This window comes from Choristoneura fumiferana, chromosome Z (assembly GCF_025370935.1).
Source record: "Choristoneura fumiferana chromosome Z, NRCan_CFum_1, whole genome shotgun sequence".
Taxonomy (NCBI): Eukaryota; Metazoa; Arthropoda; class Insecta; order Lepidoptera; family Tortricidae; genus Choristoneura; species Choristoneura fumiferana.
In genome coordinates, this window is record NC_133472.1 from 9,835,763 (window position 1) to 9,850,573 (window position 14,811).

At 38.2% G+C, this 14,811-nt stretch overlaps 1 protein-coding gene across 1 annotated transcript in view; it reads left to right on the forward strand.

The window, feature by feature from the left end:
• Nucleotides 1-14,811, forward strand: part of Nup54 (nuclear pore complex protein Nup54) — a 36,973-nt gene that overhangs the window by 6,113 nt on the left and 16,049 nt on the right. The window contains exons 4-10 of the mRNA XM_074085556.1: nt 3,138-3,279; nt 4,275-4,431; nt 5,542-5,650; nt 6,516-6,699; nt 7,649-7,737; nt 11,119-11,286; nt 12,558-12,677. Of these exons, the coding sequence (XP_073941657.1) occupies nt 3,138-3,279; nt 4,275-4,431; nt 5,542-5,650; nt 6,516-6,699; nt 7,649-7,737; nt 11,119-11,286; nt 12,558-12,677 (969 nt within the window). The remainder of the gene's footprint in view (nt 1-3,137; nt 3,280-4,274; nt 4,432-5,541; nt 5,651-6,515; nt 6,700-7,648; nt 7,738-11,118; nt 11,287-12,557; nt 12,678-14,811) is intronic.

Below are 14,811 nucleotides of genomic sequence, written 5' to 3' on the forward strand. Positions count from 1 at the left end.
GGTGTGTCTCTTTCCCTCATCTGTACTAAAACGGTTCGGCCGATCTCGAGTCATTACTTTGTTTTCGAATTCTAAATTCAAATATTTTATGATGATACCAGTTTTTTTTAAGTAATCACGGGAGGTTTGCAAACGATAGAACTTAAAAGGCAGACCTCGTACTTCAACAACGTATTATATTAACCCTTTCATTGGTAGGTATATGCAAAATAGTTGCCTGTTAGTGATTTTCAAACATGATTTCAATGTGAACCACGAATAGGGTTCGTCACTTAGCTCCATCATTCAATACCCGTGAAATGATTAAGAAGGTTCTCATAAATTATTATTTTAAAGAATGAGCTTGTGGCCCATACTCATTCTTTAAGATATTCTCTGTTACAGCGAAATGTTTCTGCAAATGCGATTCGCTTGCATTGCGTAGCGTCACGTTTTTGTGCACAGCAGTTAAGATTACAAGCAGTAAAACACGGATTATAATTGCATTGCGAACAAACTATACATGACCTTGAACAAAATTGAACACATGAGTTTTTATGCGAATTTCGATAATGTTTTGATGAAAATTTCAAATATTTTTTTTGGATTTTTTTAACAAGTTTTTTTTTGTTGCCTGTACTTGCATTGTTATCCAAACTACATATCTTTACCAAGTTGAAGTCAATTCAATGCCATCAACTAATGGGAAGTTCTCTCCTGCAGAGACTATCCTGGCCGGTGCACCAGAATTTCACTACTAGATTATTATATTGTCACTAGACCTACATCTCCTTCTTGAGATGCCTCCCCGACTAGCGAAGGTTGCCTTGCCAGTCACGATGCCGGTCCACTCCCGGAGATTCCTCACCCAACACTTCTGTCGTCCCACATAAGTGTGCCAAATTTCATGTCAATCAGACCACCGAAAGTAGGTCTAAAATGTCTTAATTCACTTGCAATTTTCCAGGACATGTGCATAAAATATGTGAATTTTAAATAAGAGCTATATTATTTTTCAGCGTCAATTGAGCTTCTTAAGAGTCCCCTGTACGCTCGCGTTCCCATACAAAAGTAGTTTCGTTCTAATTTACAAGCAGCACTACGGATCAAAACGCAACTTGGCAACTATAATGGGAGCAGCCATTGCGATGCTTATAATTAGTTTTGGTTAAAATAAAATGTAACGAAAAAAAAACAATAACGAATCCATTTCTCATACAAAACTTATAATTAATGTGATTTTATTCTGTTACATTTAATATGAACGAAAACTAATTATAAACATCAAAATAGCTGCTGAAATAATACTTTGCGACTATAATGGTATAGTCGCAAAGATTTATTGTGTTTCAATGGGTTGTTTGTAAAATAGAACGAAACTACTTTTGCATGAAAACGCGATCAGCGGCCAGCGTACTGGCGACTATTAAGATATAAAGAGTTTATACCTGCTGAGTTGGCAACGTTGCATTTTTGTTAGTTTTTCTCGATTATTCCATAAAAAATAATGAAAATTAAAAATGTGGTCTGATAGAACTCTTCTTAATATATAAGTTAATGTGTCTACTCTAATAATTATTCATGATAGACTTTTATATTCTTTAAAAACGATTAATGTTTATAAACGGTTTTTAGAGAAAAAGTAATCAAACCACATTTTTAATTTTCATTAAAATCTTTATGGAATAATCGAGAAAAACTAACAAAAATGCAACGTTGCCCGCTCAGCAGGTATAAACGCTCTTAAAAAATACCATATTTTAAGTTGACTGTATTACGAAAAGTTAGTCTAAACTTATTCCGTTAATTTGCTCAAACATAAAATATACGACATACATATTATCGATTTGTGTTCAAATGTATGTTTCCTTGAATGCAGCAGAAATGGAAGTGGTGGTGCTCAAAAGAATCTAAATATTTTTTGATTACCTTGGCAGTAGAGTCGTGTATATCATCTTGTGCACCGTAGCCGGTCATCTACTTCTGCTGCTGAATGTATGTCTTTAATTGTAAGTCTATTTAGTTGTGTGATTGTCTCTGGTTAATGTTTTTTCTTTGTAATCAAAATGTACATGTTATTGCGTGCGAATTTTTTTCGACTTTGTACCACGGGGCTACTGCGAAATTCGAAAATCGAATTTCCTGTCGTGCCGTTCCTCTCACTCGTATTAAATAATATAAGAGTCAGCGGGACGGCAAGATCCGAAGTTCGTATTTTGCACTTTGTAGTACAGGGCCAGGTCCCTCGCATTGTAATGCAACTAATTTTACGCAACTAGCGTTGAATTGCGAGATCGATAAGGTTAATTTGTGTTTGTTTGTGGTTGTGATTTTAATTAAGCACAATTACATATATTTGCTTCAGGATGTAGGCTTCTAGAAGTAACCTATTACTATTACGGTCTACATCCGTAGCAAATATATTATTTATTATATTGTCTAAGTTTATACACCAATGAAGCACCGTCGATCCCACATGGACAATGTCGTCATATGCAAAACATCATGTTCATGTTGAGTTGGTAAAAATATATAGGATTGATAGTCTCAATGATGACAATTACCTTATAAGAGTAGGCATGCAAAAATTTTTGACAAGATGAAACAAGGATAATAATAATTAAATTCAATGTGTCAACAATACATTTATTTAATTATGAATACAAATCCAAATTGACATTTTAAACAAAACATCATTAATAACGTAAGATACAATTTTATTTAAGTTTTAATTATGACGTGTAACGCAATTTGTTACTGAAATACTTACTTAAATTAATTACAGAACTAAAGACAAAATGAAAAGGGAATAATAATTTGATTCAATGTCAAGTTTACAGAAATTTAAATTATCTAAATGAAAAGTAACTATAAAATATATGGAAAAAAATAGTAAATTAAATAAATATATAATCAAAGTGAATTTCAATTCTATTTTGGTTACCATTATGATTTGCCTCGCAAATTTTTATCGAAATACTCATTTAAATTATAAAAATTATGCAGAGCAAGCCAATGTAATATGCCCCCTTTAAATTTATTTCGCGGCAGTGACAAAAGCGTTAGCGGAATCTTATTATACATTTTTATAGCCATGCTGTACACATTGCATTATTATTTAAAACAAATAAATGTCATATAAGGCTTGGTCATTTCAGATACAGCAGCAACAGCAGCAACCGGGGCCGGCGTCGGCGCATGAAGCTCTGGTGGCCGCGGTGTTCAATTGTTCCGTGTTCGGCGACGAAAGGGACCAAGTGCTAGCCAAGTGGAACCTGTTGCAGGCGCAATGGGGTATTGGTGAGTGACAGTCAAGATTTGAAACTAAAAAAAATTGCCTTATGCGTGAAGATACAAGGTCTTTATTGGATTGGTGCTTACGGCATATTATTACATCAACGCCCGTTTGCACACGAAAAAAAAATTTGGGTACTTTCCTGGGGAAAAAAAAATTGTTTAGTCGGTCGGTTAGATTATCAGGAAATATTGGAGTAGTCTTTTCTCATGCTCGTAAAGTTCGTGTTTATGCTGGATTTAGGCGACAAAATACTTTAAAAAAAATATAATTATATAGTAATTAATGAAAAATAAAAGGTACATGGTAAGTGACCAATTGTTTCCACTGTTGCCATTTCATTTCCTCGTAATCGATGTGAAAAGCAGTGTAAAACTTGAGCATTAAACCCATTTTCCCCTCGACGTGTCATTCATTCGGCTCGGGTGGCTATATGAACGTGTTGAGTAAATTGGCACGTTTTATGCTCTCGTTGTACAATCTTCTATTTTCTTTTCTCAATCAAACAAAAATATGACAAAGATGAAGCGCGTTATGAGTTCGGGAGTGGGGGCCCGTAACGTCACGCCGAACTTTAAATGGCTATAATCATAAATTCATTCATATTTTTTTGTTTAATTGACAAAAGAAAAAAAAATATACGTATGTCCAATATTTCCTGATAATTAAAATGACGAACCAATTTTTTTTTAGGACACCAGCCTATTATTGATTTTTAGGTTATTGTTTTTATTTTGTAATTTTTATCACACCGCGTAAAGGTATTTAAGAGTAGTACATTTACATACCCTAGTCTCGCACGCGTTTGTTCACTAGACATTGTTGAACTGCGTATGTTAAAAAAATGAAAATTAAATATACCTAATTTATTCAGTAACCTCTACTGGAGCCACTTTTTGATATAAAGTCATTGTAACTTGTACTACGAGTAAAAAACACCTCATGCAAACCTCCGCGAAGTAACGCCTAATTTAATAAAGTCATTGTAACTTATTTACAGGCCAAGCATACTACAGTCGCACGGCACCGCCGTTAGAACTGAACGAACAGAATCCGCTGTGCCGTTTCAAGGCAGTCGGGTACTCGCGTCTGGGAGATCAAGAAGACAAGGATGGACATGTCGCTATGATGTTCAACAAGTCAGCTCAGGATATCAAGTGAGTTGTTCGCGGATGAATTCTCTGCTGCCCGTGTCACCCGCACAATGGCCAAGAGGGGCAGCACCCTTGCGGGAGAGACCGAAATACTCTCCCGCCCTGCCTCGAGCGGGGGACATACATAAGGCTGCGTTTCCACCAGAGACGTGCCAGGATGTGTTGCGAGAAATGTGTTTTTCATGAACCAATAGAAACGCTTCAGTTACAGTTTCCACCAGAGCTGTGCTGTGCTAAGGTGTTTCTAAGGAGAATTTAAGGAAATTGGGTAACTCTTTGTCTCCGGCGTGGTACAGAACGGTAACTACAAATAGATTGGTACGACCGAAGTTACAAAAATATGTACACCCGACCTTAATGTGAAGTCGATAAAGTCGCGTACACATATTTTTGCAACTTCGGTCGTGTCAATATCTGTAGTGGATTGTAAAGCAAATTGATTTGAAATAACCATGAAACGAAACTACATATATTTCGTTATACACACCAGTTTAAGACTTGTTTAAGTCGTTTTTTTGTTGATTTATTTGTTTATAGGGCTTTTTTAATACCTTCAAAAATTGTTTCATTGAATGTCGTATCTTAAACGAATTCTAAGGAAAATTAGGAGAAGTGGGTTTCATAACGTCTTAATTTAATAACGATTAAATCTTTGAATACACTAAAACTCAAATTTACTCATTCTTTAAATTTATGCGTTGCGGCATCATGTATGAATGTATGTTAATGAACTAAAAGAATTTCCTTGCTCACCCGCGACCTTACGATAGCTAGGCTTATGCAAAATATGCAAAATGTGCGTGCGTGTTTGAGTCTAACAACTGGTAGCATGGTGTACGGTTGTGTCACTCTGAAGATGAGCTCTGGTTGAGTTCGAAACGCGTCAGTGTAGTGTGGTGGTGGTGATAGATGGGTTTGTGTGAGTTGTGTGTGTTCTTACAGTGTGGAGGTGAAGGAACTGCATGAACACGCATATTTTGCATAAGCTTAGCTATCGTAAGGTCGCGGGTGAGCAAGGAAATTCTTTTAGTTCATTGATATGGACCTCCGCAAAGTAACGCCTGATTCAATAAATTATGAATGTATGTCATTAATGTTATCATTTTGTTACAGCACTAACAAGCAAGTTCTTCAGACGTCGTTGTTTAATCTGTTTGGCAACAAACCGAATTTGACTGTCAATATCGACACAGTAAAAGCACTCACGGAAAACAAAAGTCAGGTGAGCACAAACCAATATTTACTGTTCATTAACTACTATTTTAAGTCCATATAAATCTTACTAACGTAATACATTCTGTACTTGTACTGCTGTGGTCCGGTGAGACAGCCGATGATGTAACTGGCACATTAGATCTTCTTCCTTAGCTCCCCAAGCTGTTAACGTGTATGCCATCCACTGTTGTTGGCTATATTCATAGTCACCTGATGGTAAGTGAGAACCACCAAAATACCATTATCCGGCTCGAAGGACCATTTTCGATTGTCAGTGGAGACTGTAGGTAGGTAAAGGCTGGTATGTTGCATTTACTGAAGAATTTTGTAATTAAAAGCACCATTGAAACTCACTTGTGTTTATTCGCCACCATTACAGAAAGCAAAAGAAAAGGGTAAAAAATTCAGTAGTGCTAACTTTTTTTTTATTCGACTGGATGGCAAACGAGCAAGTGGAACTTAAATCTATTTTGTTGGGGTTGCCAGCAGATGACTTGATCCACATGACTACTTGTTCAGTCAGGGTCATAAATATAATGTACGTTACCAAGACGTCAAAATATATCTGTACACCTTTATGCCACTAACCATAAGGTCGATGTACACATATAGTATACGCTATGGCTGTATAGATATTTATGCCCTCGACTTGTTAATGTCATTCAATATCATCAAAAGAAAACTTTTTTTATAAGTGTTATTATTTATTTACTCGAATAAAAAACAAAAGAAGTAGGTACTGAAATACTTATATTTATAAACCTTTGCCAAACTGCATAGCAGTTTGTTGACAGAAAGTGTAGAATTCTCATCCACTATTTTTATTTTTTATCACTATTCTAATCTAACCCGCACCTTGGACTTAACCGCAGGTGGTGATATACGTCGTCGACAAGAACGCTAACGGCGCGCACATATCAGCGTCAGAGCTGGCAGCGTTTTTGAACGCGGGAGCGGCGCGGACGGCGCTGAACGGCGCCGGGTGCGGGGCCGTCACGGCGGTCACGCGGCCCACGGCGCAGGCGCTCGCACAGTATCTGCAGACGCCGCCCCCTGGTGAGACTATCTTCTTCTTCTCAGCATATCGCACATGAACTCAAAAACTGTCCTAACTCAAAAAAAATCGGGCTTTTTGAGTTCAGTATACAGAAAAATCGAGATTTTTTTTCTGGAAAAAGCCCCAAATTTTGAGTTAGGACAGTTTTTGATTTCATGTGGCACTAACAATGGCTAATGCCGCATATATCTGACTAGATTTTTTTTACAGATCTTTAAAATTTAAATTCTTTGTTTTTACATAAACCAACCGCTGTCTTAAATTTGCTACTTTGTTTATTTATTTCACTGTAAAGTCAGGTAAATTTCTAAAGGATGTTACAGTTGCATTGGTTAGTCCACGACGCCCTGTACATAAATACTTAAAACTAAATTAAACATTACATTACAATTTGTAGGTTACGCGGCATTAGCCATTGTGAGTTACGAGGAATTGCAGTATCATCGACGATATGTCTCTTCCATGGATGTCCATGTTGACTTGGTGAGACTATACTACTCGTATATCTCACGTTTAGAATCAGTGGCATTTCTAAAGGTAGCATTCCAATATTGACGACCGCGACCTGGTCTCGCGATCTGCTGCTCACTATCCTACTATTATTTATAAATGCGAAAGTTTGTGACTGTGTGTGTGAGTGTGCGTGCGTGCGTGCGTGCATGCGTGCGTGTGTGTGTGTGTGTTTGTAACATAAAGACCACGATGCAATTTTTGAGAATTTCCATGGGAACTTTCGTTGACTAGTACGGCATGGTATAACTGGACAGATTTGGGTGAAATTTGATATGAATATAGCTGGCCATCTAGAATAACACAAAGGCTACTTTTTATCCCGACATGGAGTAATGTTTGGCACAGTTGTTTAAAATGTCATAAAAGACCACCCACACTCTTAAGACACTGAATAGATAGTTTAAGTGCACTATTGACGCAATGTTTTGTTCATAGGAATGGACGTGAGACTATGGAAACAGGCACAAGCAGACAACCCAGATCCCGACAATTATATACCTGTCCCCATCATTGGATTTTCTGAGGTGAATTTTAAAATTAATATCCAATCGATTACGGTGCCTTGTTTCTAGTATTTCAAGAACGAGTGGAAGACTTTTGTCATAATATAAACATTACATGTAAAGTTATAGACATTGAATTTGCTCACACACATACAAACATTTTTCAGTGTTTTAGTTCTCGGTCGCTCTCACTCTTGACATCGGGGATGAGCAGGCATTCTTGTTACTTAGCATGACGCTTAATTGATAGGTGTAATTACTGTAAGTGTCACAATGTGGCAATAAAAATTGGGGAGGTAAGTGATGTTTGACCATGATTTTCTACAAAAAACCGGCCAAGAGCGTGTCGTATACGCCCAGGATAGGGTTCCGTAGCCATTATGAAAAAAAATCCAATAATATTTTTCTAAGGATTTCGTATTGTGTACTGAATCTTCCAAGTTTAGGCATATTTTATACCTTAGGCTGCTATTTACTCTTAAACTACTTATAATTCTCAAGAAATATTATATCGTTATAATTTTCCTTGTAAATTCGATATATTTACTACCATTCTGAATTTTTCAAATTTTTCCACCCAACAGTTTAGGTTAAAGAGGAAAGATTTTGATTTTGGATGTTTGTTACGAATTAACTCAAAAACTATTGGACCGATTTTAACAACTCTTTCACTATAAGAATGCTTAATTATTCCAAAGTGCTATAGGCTTCTTTTTATTACCAGAAAAAATTAGGGTTCCGTACTAAAACTTCAATAAGGAGGATATAAAAAGGATATAAAAATAATGGAGGCATCCAAGTGTAAAAAAGTTGCCATAAAACATGTTTCATCGCATGCGCTGTGGAAATAAATCAGTATCTACAAAAAACTTCGCGATACCATATCTCCAACTATTGTAGATATGTCACTACAACTACTTTTTTTAATTTTTAAAGTTGATTGAAATGCCGACTAAAATCAGACCATGTTATCCATACCTTTTTATTAATCCTTATCCATATAAATAGTTTCATATTCAAGATGGTTTCAATACCTGTACGGGAGACTTGCTGGGGGTCTACGTAGGCGTGAACAAAAAATGGGGGTCCATAAGATGTTAATGGGGGTCCACGAAAATTTATCTGCTTTTGATAGTAAAGAGCAAAAATGTAAGCATAGTTTTTATAAGGGCCTACCTACATTGTTTTAAGTACCTAACTAAGCAGATAATATTTTAATAAGGCAAGCGACTGTTACTTGTCCAAACTTGCGTATTCGATATTACGTAAAATTTCGTGTACATGTACAGACTTGCTTAGCGCTATCCGCCCGACAATGCTTAATGCTTGTTCAGACACAGCGACACAATTTTTTTTTTGGCGACTTTAAGAATGTGGTAGAAATGTAGCAGCAGTCTACCGAAACCAGTAAAATTTTGAAAGTGGTCACGAGAAAAATAAGTTTGGGAACTACTGATATATACAGTTCCCCCAAGTCTTGTCCCTGAGGAAGAGTGCCCATAAGGCTGGCTGCATTTCCGCGCTGGATCGTGATTCCAATACGTTGGGCGAGAAATGCACCAGCCCTATGGTCATTGGTAATTTCGAATATTTTCGTCGTCGTTCTTCGCTGCTTTGCCAAGTCAGTGGCTACTTACTGTTTTTAAACTTTCACGAAAGTATTGGTTCCTTGCGGAAACCAAAGAAATTCCCGGTGAGGAGCCCCCAAAAAATGCAATTACCTTACGTTGACGCCCCCCTGCTACGCGCGGGTTGGGTGTTGTTTTTGGGAAATGGAGCTGAAAAATGTGTCAAGTGCCCTCGATTAGACACCTTTTTAGAGTTCTGTACCGAAACGGTAATAAAAACGGGACCCTATTACTATGACTCCACTGTTCGTCTGTCTGTCTGTCACTAGGCTGTATCTCATGAACCGTGATAGCTAGACAGTTGAAATTTTCGCAGATGATTTCTATTGCCGCTATAACAAAAAATACTAAAAACAGAATAAAATCAATATTTAAAGGATGTTCTTTACGGCAACAGGTAGTTGCTTGAAATATTCACAGAATATTAAATTGTATTTTAATTCACTTTAAAAATAAACAATTAAATTAAAATAGAATAAATATTTAAGGGGGGCTCCCGTACGGCAAACGTGTTTTTTTGTCCATTTTTGCTAATGTCTAATGTTGTATAGGTACGGAAGTCCGACTCGCACTTGGCCGGTTTTTTTTATTTTGGCCGTGCGAAGCCGGGGCGGGTCGCTAGTAATATATATAATTTGGGGTTGAATTTTTGCTTTTGACAATTTGGGCTTTGATATAAACACTTGAGGACTTACACTTGTGCTTTTTAGGTCCTTTGGACTATTAGGATATTCTAACAGCTCAAAAATATAAATGTTATAAAAGATTAAGGGGCTATTTCACCATCCATTAATTAGTGTTAACAGACGGTTAAATGTGATGGCATCTCCGTCTATTCGAACAAATCAAATAGAGACGGCATCACATTTAACAGTCAGTTAACATTTAATCAATGGATGGTGAAACAGCCCCTAAGTATGGTAACATGTTTATTACGCGACTAACAAGTTAATGATGAATTGATGATTTTACAAGGAAAACAAAACGTCACAAATGCAGTGAATAATGTTTTTCCGTCGTATTTTGTCGGTAAAGTTCGTATTTATCTTGCTTTCTCAACTAGATTACTGAAGTTTACTGGAGCTAATTGAGGAAACAAGATAAATACGAAAATATCCGTCAAAATACGATGGAACAACATCAACATAAATCTGTAACTAGGGTTCTCTGCCTTTTCCCAACTCACGATTCCCAACTGCTTCATTTCCCAACTCGCTATTTTCTATGAAACCATGTTTTTTTTCGGAACTTTCATAAAACAAACCTAATCGTAACCTAACTCACTGCGTTCTATAAAAGCATAAGAAAATACCGGTACCCCGCCAATCCCCGCTGACGCCACCGCGTCTCATTCCTAGGGAGGGTCGCACACGAGGTTGTCGGACTATAGCTGTGATTTATGAAATAAATAGAAAAAAAGTCCAATGCCGTATGCCGTATTTGCACTCGCGTACGAGTCGCGAGACAAGAGTATGACAAGACGCGCGCGCCTCGTCCCTCGCAGCGCTCTCGTCCGGAGCGGTTTTTGAGCACGAGTCAAAGGACCTCGAGACGAACGCGAGCTTGGTGTTTAAATTCGCGCTCTCGCTTCATTCGAGTTTGAACCTTGTGCTGCGCAGGTTGTAAGCTCAAAGACAACTGAACTCGCCACGAGAGTGTAAACAGGAAGCTTATTTACCATCGATCACGCGAGCCGCGGGCCGAGATACGAGACGAGGCGCAAGGTGAGGCACGAGGCGAGAGTGTAAATCCCGCATATTATGTATCCCGATAGATAAAAAGCCGCGCGCGCTGCCAAGGCGAGGAGGCGAGTTTGCAGGCGGAGTGGCTGCGACGCACCGGGGACGAGCTGGCTGAGCTGCGCACGCGGCGCGCCGCCTCCGCCGCGCGGCTCGCCCAGCAAGCGGCCAAGCTGCACGCGCTACGGCACACGCTGTTGCAGGTACGACGATAACGGAGAGGCTACTACGAAATTCGTATCGTACCGTCCCGCTGACGCTATAGTACATTGTGCATTGAGAGGCGTAAAAAGGGGATTACTAACGAGAGTTTATCTTTTAATGACTCGAGTTTGTAATCCCCTTATAGCCCCTGATACACAAAGATTTTCATCACATTACGAGGAAAAAAAATGCAAAAATGAAATTATTTTGTGTCTAAACACTTCACAGCTCGGCAAAAGAAAGATGCTTAGAAAACAACTAAATAAAATAATGGCGACCCGCCAATACAGCTACAATAAAACCGTCCTCATACCGTCCTCTCACTCGTATTAAATAATATTTGCGTCAGACCAAAACGATACGAACATCTATTTTCGAATTGCGTAGTAGTAGTAGTCCCCCTGATTGCCACTTTTTTCGAGTCGTCTTACCATAGATAATGCTAATTATTCCAGCATGCCAAAAAAATATTGAATAAAGTTATTGCAAAACAATTAGATATAATTCATGATGCGTGGAAAATTTTTATGGTGTAAAATTGGGTTATAGCTAAGTTTTAAAGATGTGAATAAAATGATAGCTGACTTGAAAACTCTTTAGTCTGAAATGACGTACCTACTTACTTTTTAAAACTTAAGTCATAACTCCCTTGAGAAGAAAAACTATACTTAAATCCATAATTCCCGCGGGAACAATTGAGGCCATTGTCCTTTAGTATACTGGCATGGAATAACATCATTGACGAGCAAGTGTGATGAAAATATAATTCATTTAATACGAGAGTGAGAGGGATGGTACGATACGAACTTCGATTTCCGAATTTCGTAGGGGCCCTTCTGGGTCGATCGGCTTTTTCTCGCACATCGTTGCCATGGTTACGTTGCAACGCCCTGGACAACAACTCTTTAAAACAATGAGTTTGTATATGTTTTCTGCGGTTAAAATTCATCGAGCGTAAATTTTATTCCTAGTTACAGGCCCATCATTTTATTTACTAAGCTTAGTAGCATATATAAATAACATTTTTTCGGGTTCCGTACCCAAAGGATGCCAACGGGACCCTATTACTAAGACTCCGGCGCTGTCCGTCTGCCTGTCCGTCCGTTTGTCACAGGCTTATCTTTCAAGCGTGCTAATAGTATAAATTGCAAACATTTTTCTAACAATGTGTATCACTGATATCTCTTGGGTTACGAGACAGAATGACAACATTAAAAAGTTGATTGACCCAAATTGTGTGACCCTTTGTTGAATGAGTGTACTGTTACAGGCAATAGGTCGCAAGGAGGTTATGGGGCGCGTGGGCGCGGCCCTCAGTCCGGAGGAAGAGGCGGTCCGAGCGCGCCTCCACGAACTGGCGTCCACGCTCACCTCGCCGCCTCTGTACAGCGTACGTTATCATCACCATCATATTAGCCGTAAGACGTCTCCCCCATAGACTTCCAGTTGCTTATGTTGGAAACAGCTTGCATCCACCGTGAACCTGCGGCTCTAACCGGGTTATCGGTCCATCTTGTTGGTGGAGGTACTACGCTGAGCTTGCGGATCCGCGGTCTCCATTCGAGGACTTTTCGGCCACAAAGGTCATCTGTTCTCCGTGCTATAGGCGCCATTGCCACTTTAACGAGCTGATGAGGGTTTCCACAGAGGCGGAATATCGCTAGATGGCGTTAGTATCGTGAGGTCCGTTTGACGTTTGCTCGTGATTGGTAAAATACACTTCGTAGTATAGGGAGGGCCAGTAGTTTCCAAAAATTACCTACATACTATTTATTACTCCATCAAATCACCTACATATTATTTACTACTTCATTTACGGTGCATGTTGCATCTGACACTTGTGCCGTGTCCTGTCCTGGCTGGCACTGACATCTGTGGTCAATGATCAAGAGATCTTTTTTGCGATAGTGTTATGTTGACACAACACAAAAAAAAACAATTTATTTTTGGTCTAAATATTTTTTATACGAATATAGCCGTTACTCGCGACTCCGTCCACGTAGAATTCGGTTTTCGCTATCCGCTCCGCTATCCTAACTATGCAATTTTAAAAACTATCCCACTATCTGTATGGCCCAAGCCCTCTTGTTCTGAGAGGAGGCCTGTGCCCAGCAATGGGATGATGATGATGATGATCTGTATACCGAATTTCATCTAAATTGGTTCAGCGGTTTAAACGTGATGAAGTAACAAACAAACAAACAAACAAACAAACTTTCACATTTATAATATTAGTGGGATTAACTGTAAAAATATTTTTATAAATAAATAGACAATTGAGTTGGCTAATAAGTGACGTGATAGTACAGTAAAGGCTGACCAGGAATATAAAAAACCTGAAGCGAGGGCAGCACTTCGTTTTATATTGCAACTTTCTTAACACTTAGGTACTATACGGTACATACCAGTCATATTGATAATGGTGTCGGTGATTAACATTTAAAGGAATATTTTCTAATCCTTCGAACTTTTTCTATGACAAATACTTTTATACATTGTTAGAATTATTTTTCTTCCAAGGCTATGGATAATCTTCGGTATTTTAACTCACAAAAACACAAAATAACACTTTAAGGCCCACTTGCAGTAAACACATAAATCTCGAGTTAGCGTTAAGCTCAGTTTAGTAGTGTCAAATCGTATGGAACTGTCAAGCTTAAGCCTGGATTAACTACTAAATCAAGATTTATTTTTTCCTGCAAGACGGCCTAAAATACGATGCGCAAACAACGTTAAACTTTGACAGCAATAGACAGATGACATTTGAATGTAGTGTTACCAGTGCAAGATATTAGTTCTATAGTTTTTCCGCAATATGTCGAGGTTTTTTATAATTCTGGTCAGCATTTATTACCATGCAAATTTACGCGAGAATAGCGATTTTTTAGCCCGTAAAAATAATGTCAATTTATCACAAACAAGTGACATCACAGTTTCCACTTGCAACCCAAAATCTGTGAAATAAAGGATCACGTTTTGGCCGTTCTTAAAAGTGTGTCAATTGATTGCTGGTGTCCAATAAAATAATACATAATTATAGCCTTTTAAGTCATTATATAAGTGACACCACAACTCTGTATTGTAAAGAAATCACATTTGACAGCTCATGAATGATATGAGAATTGATTATTTCTGTCAAATAACCTGTTTAATAATCAAAGCTTATGAATAACTAAAGTGTATGTGTCTCACATGATTGTGAATCTTACATGATTCGTCCAACAGCACCCTGATCGCTCATCGCATGCTAGATTACATTATCCTTTTGACATTCAGTGTACTTGTTGAAGACACCACGTATTTATATCCATTCGTATCTCTATGAAAATCCGCGTAGCTTTCATGTGACTCAAAGATCAGACTATCGGCAGACTGTGTTATCAGCGATTGCGATTACGGGCGACCTTGTAGACCAAAATTAGTTCACTCGCCCAGTGCGTGATCCGCTATCTTTATATCTTTACATACGGTGTTTAAACAGTCTGCGCATGTTGGGGATATTGTTAGATAAAAGGGATTAGCGG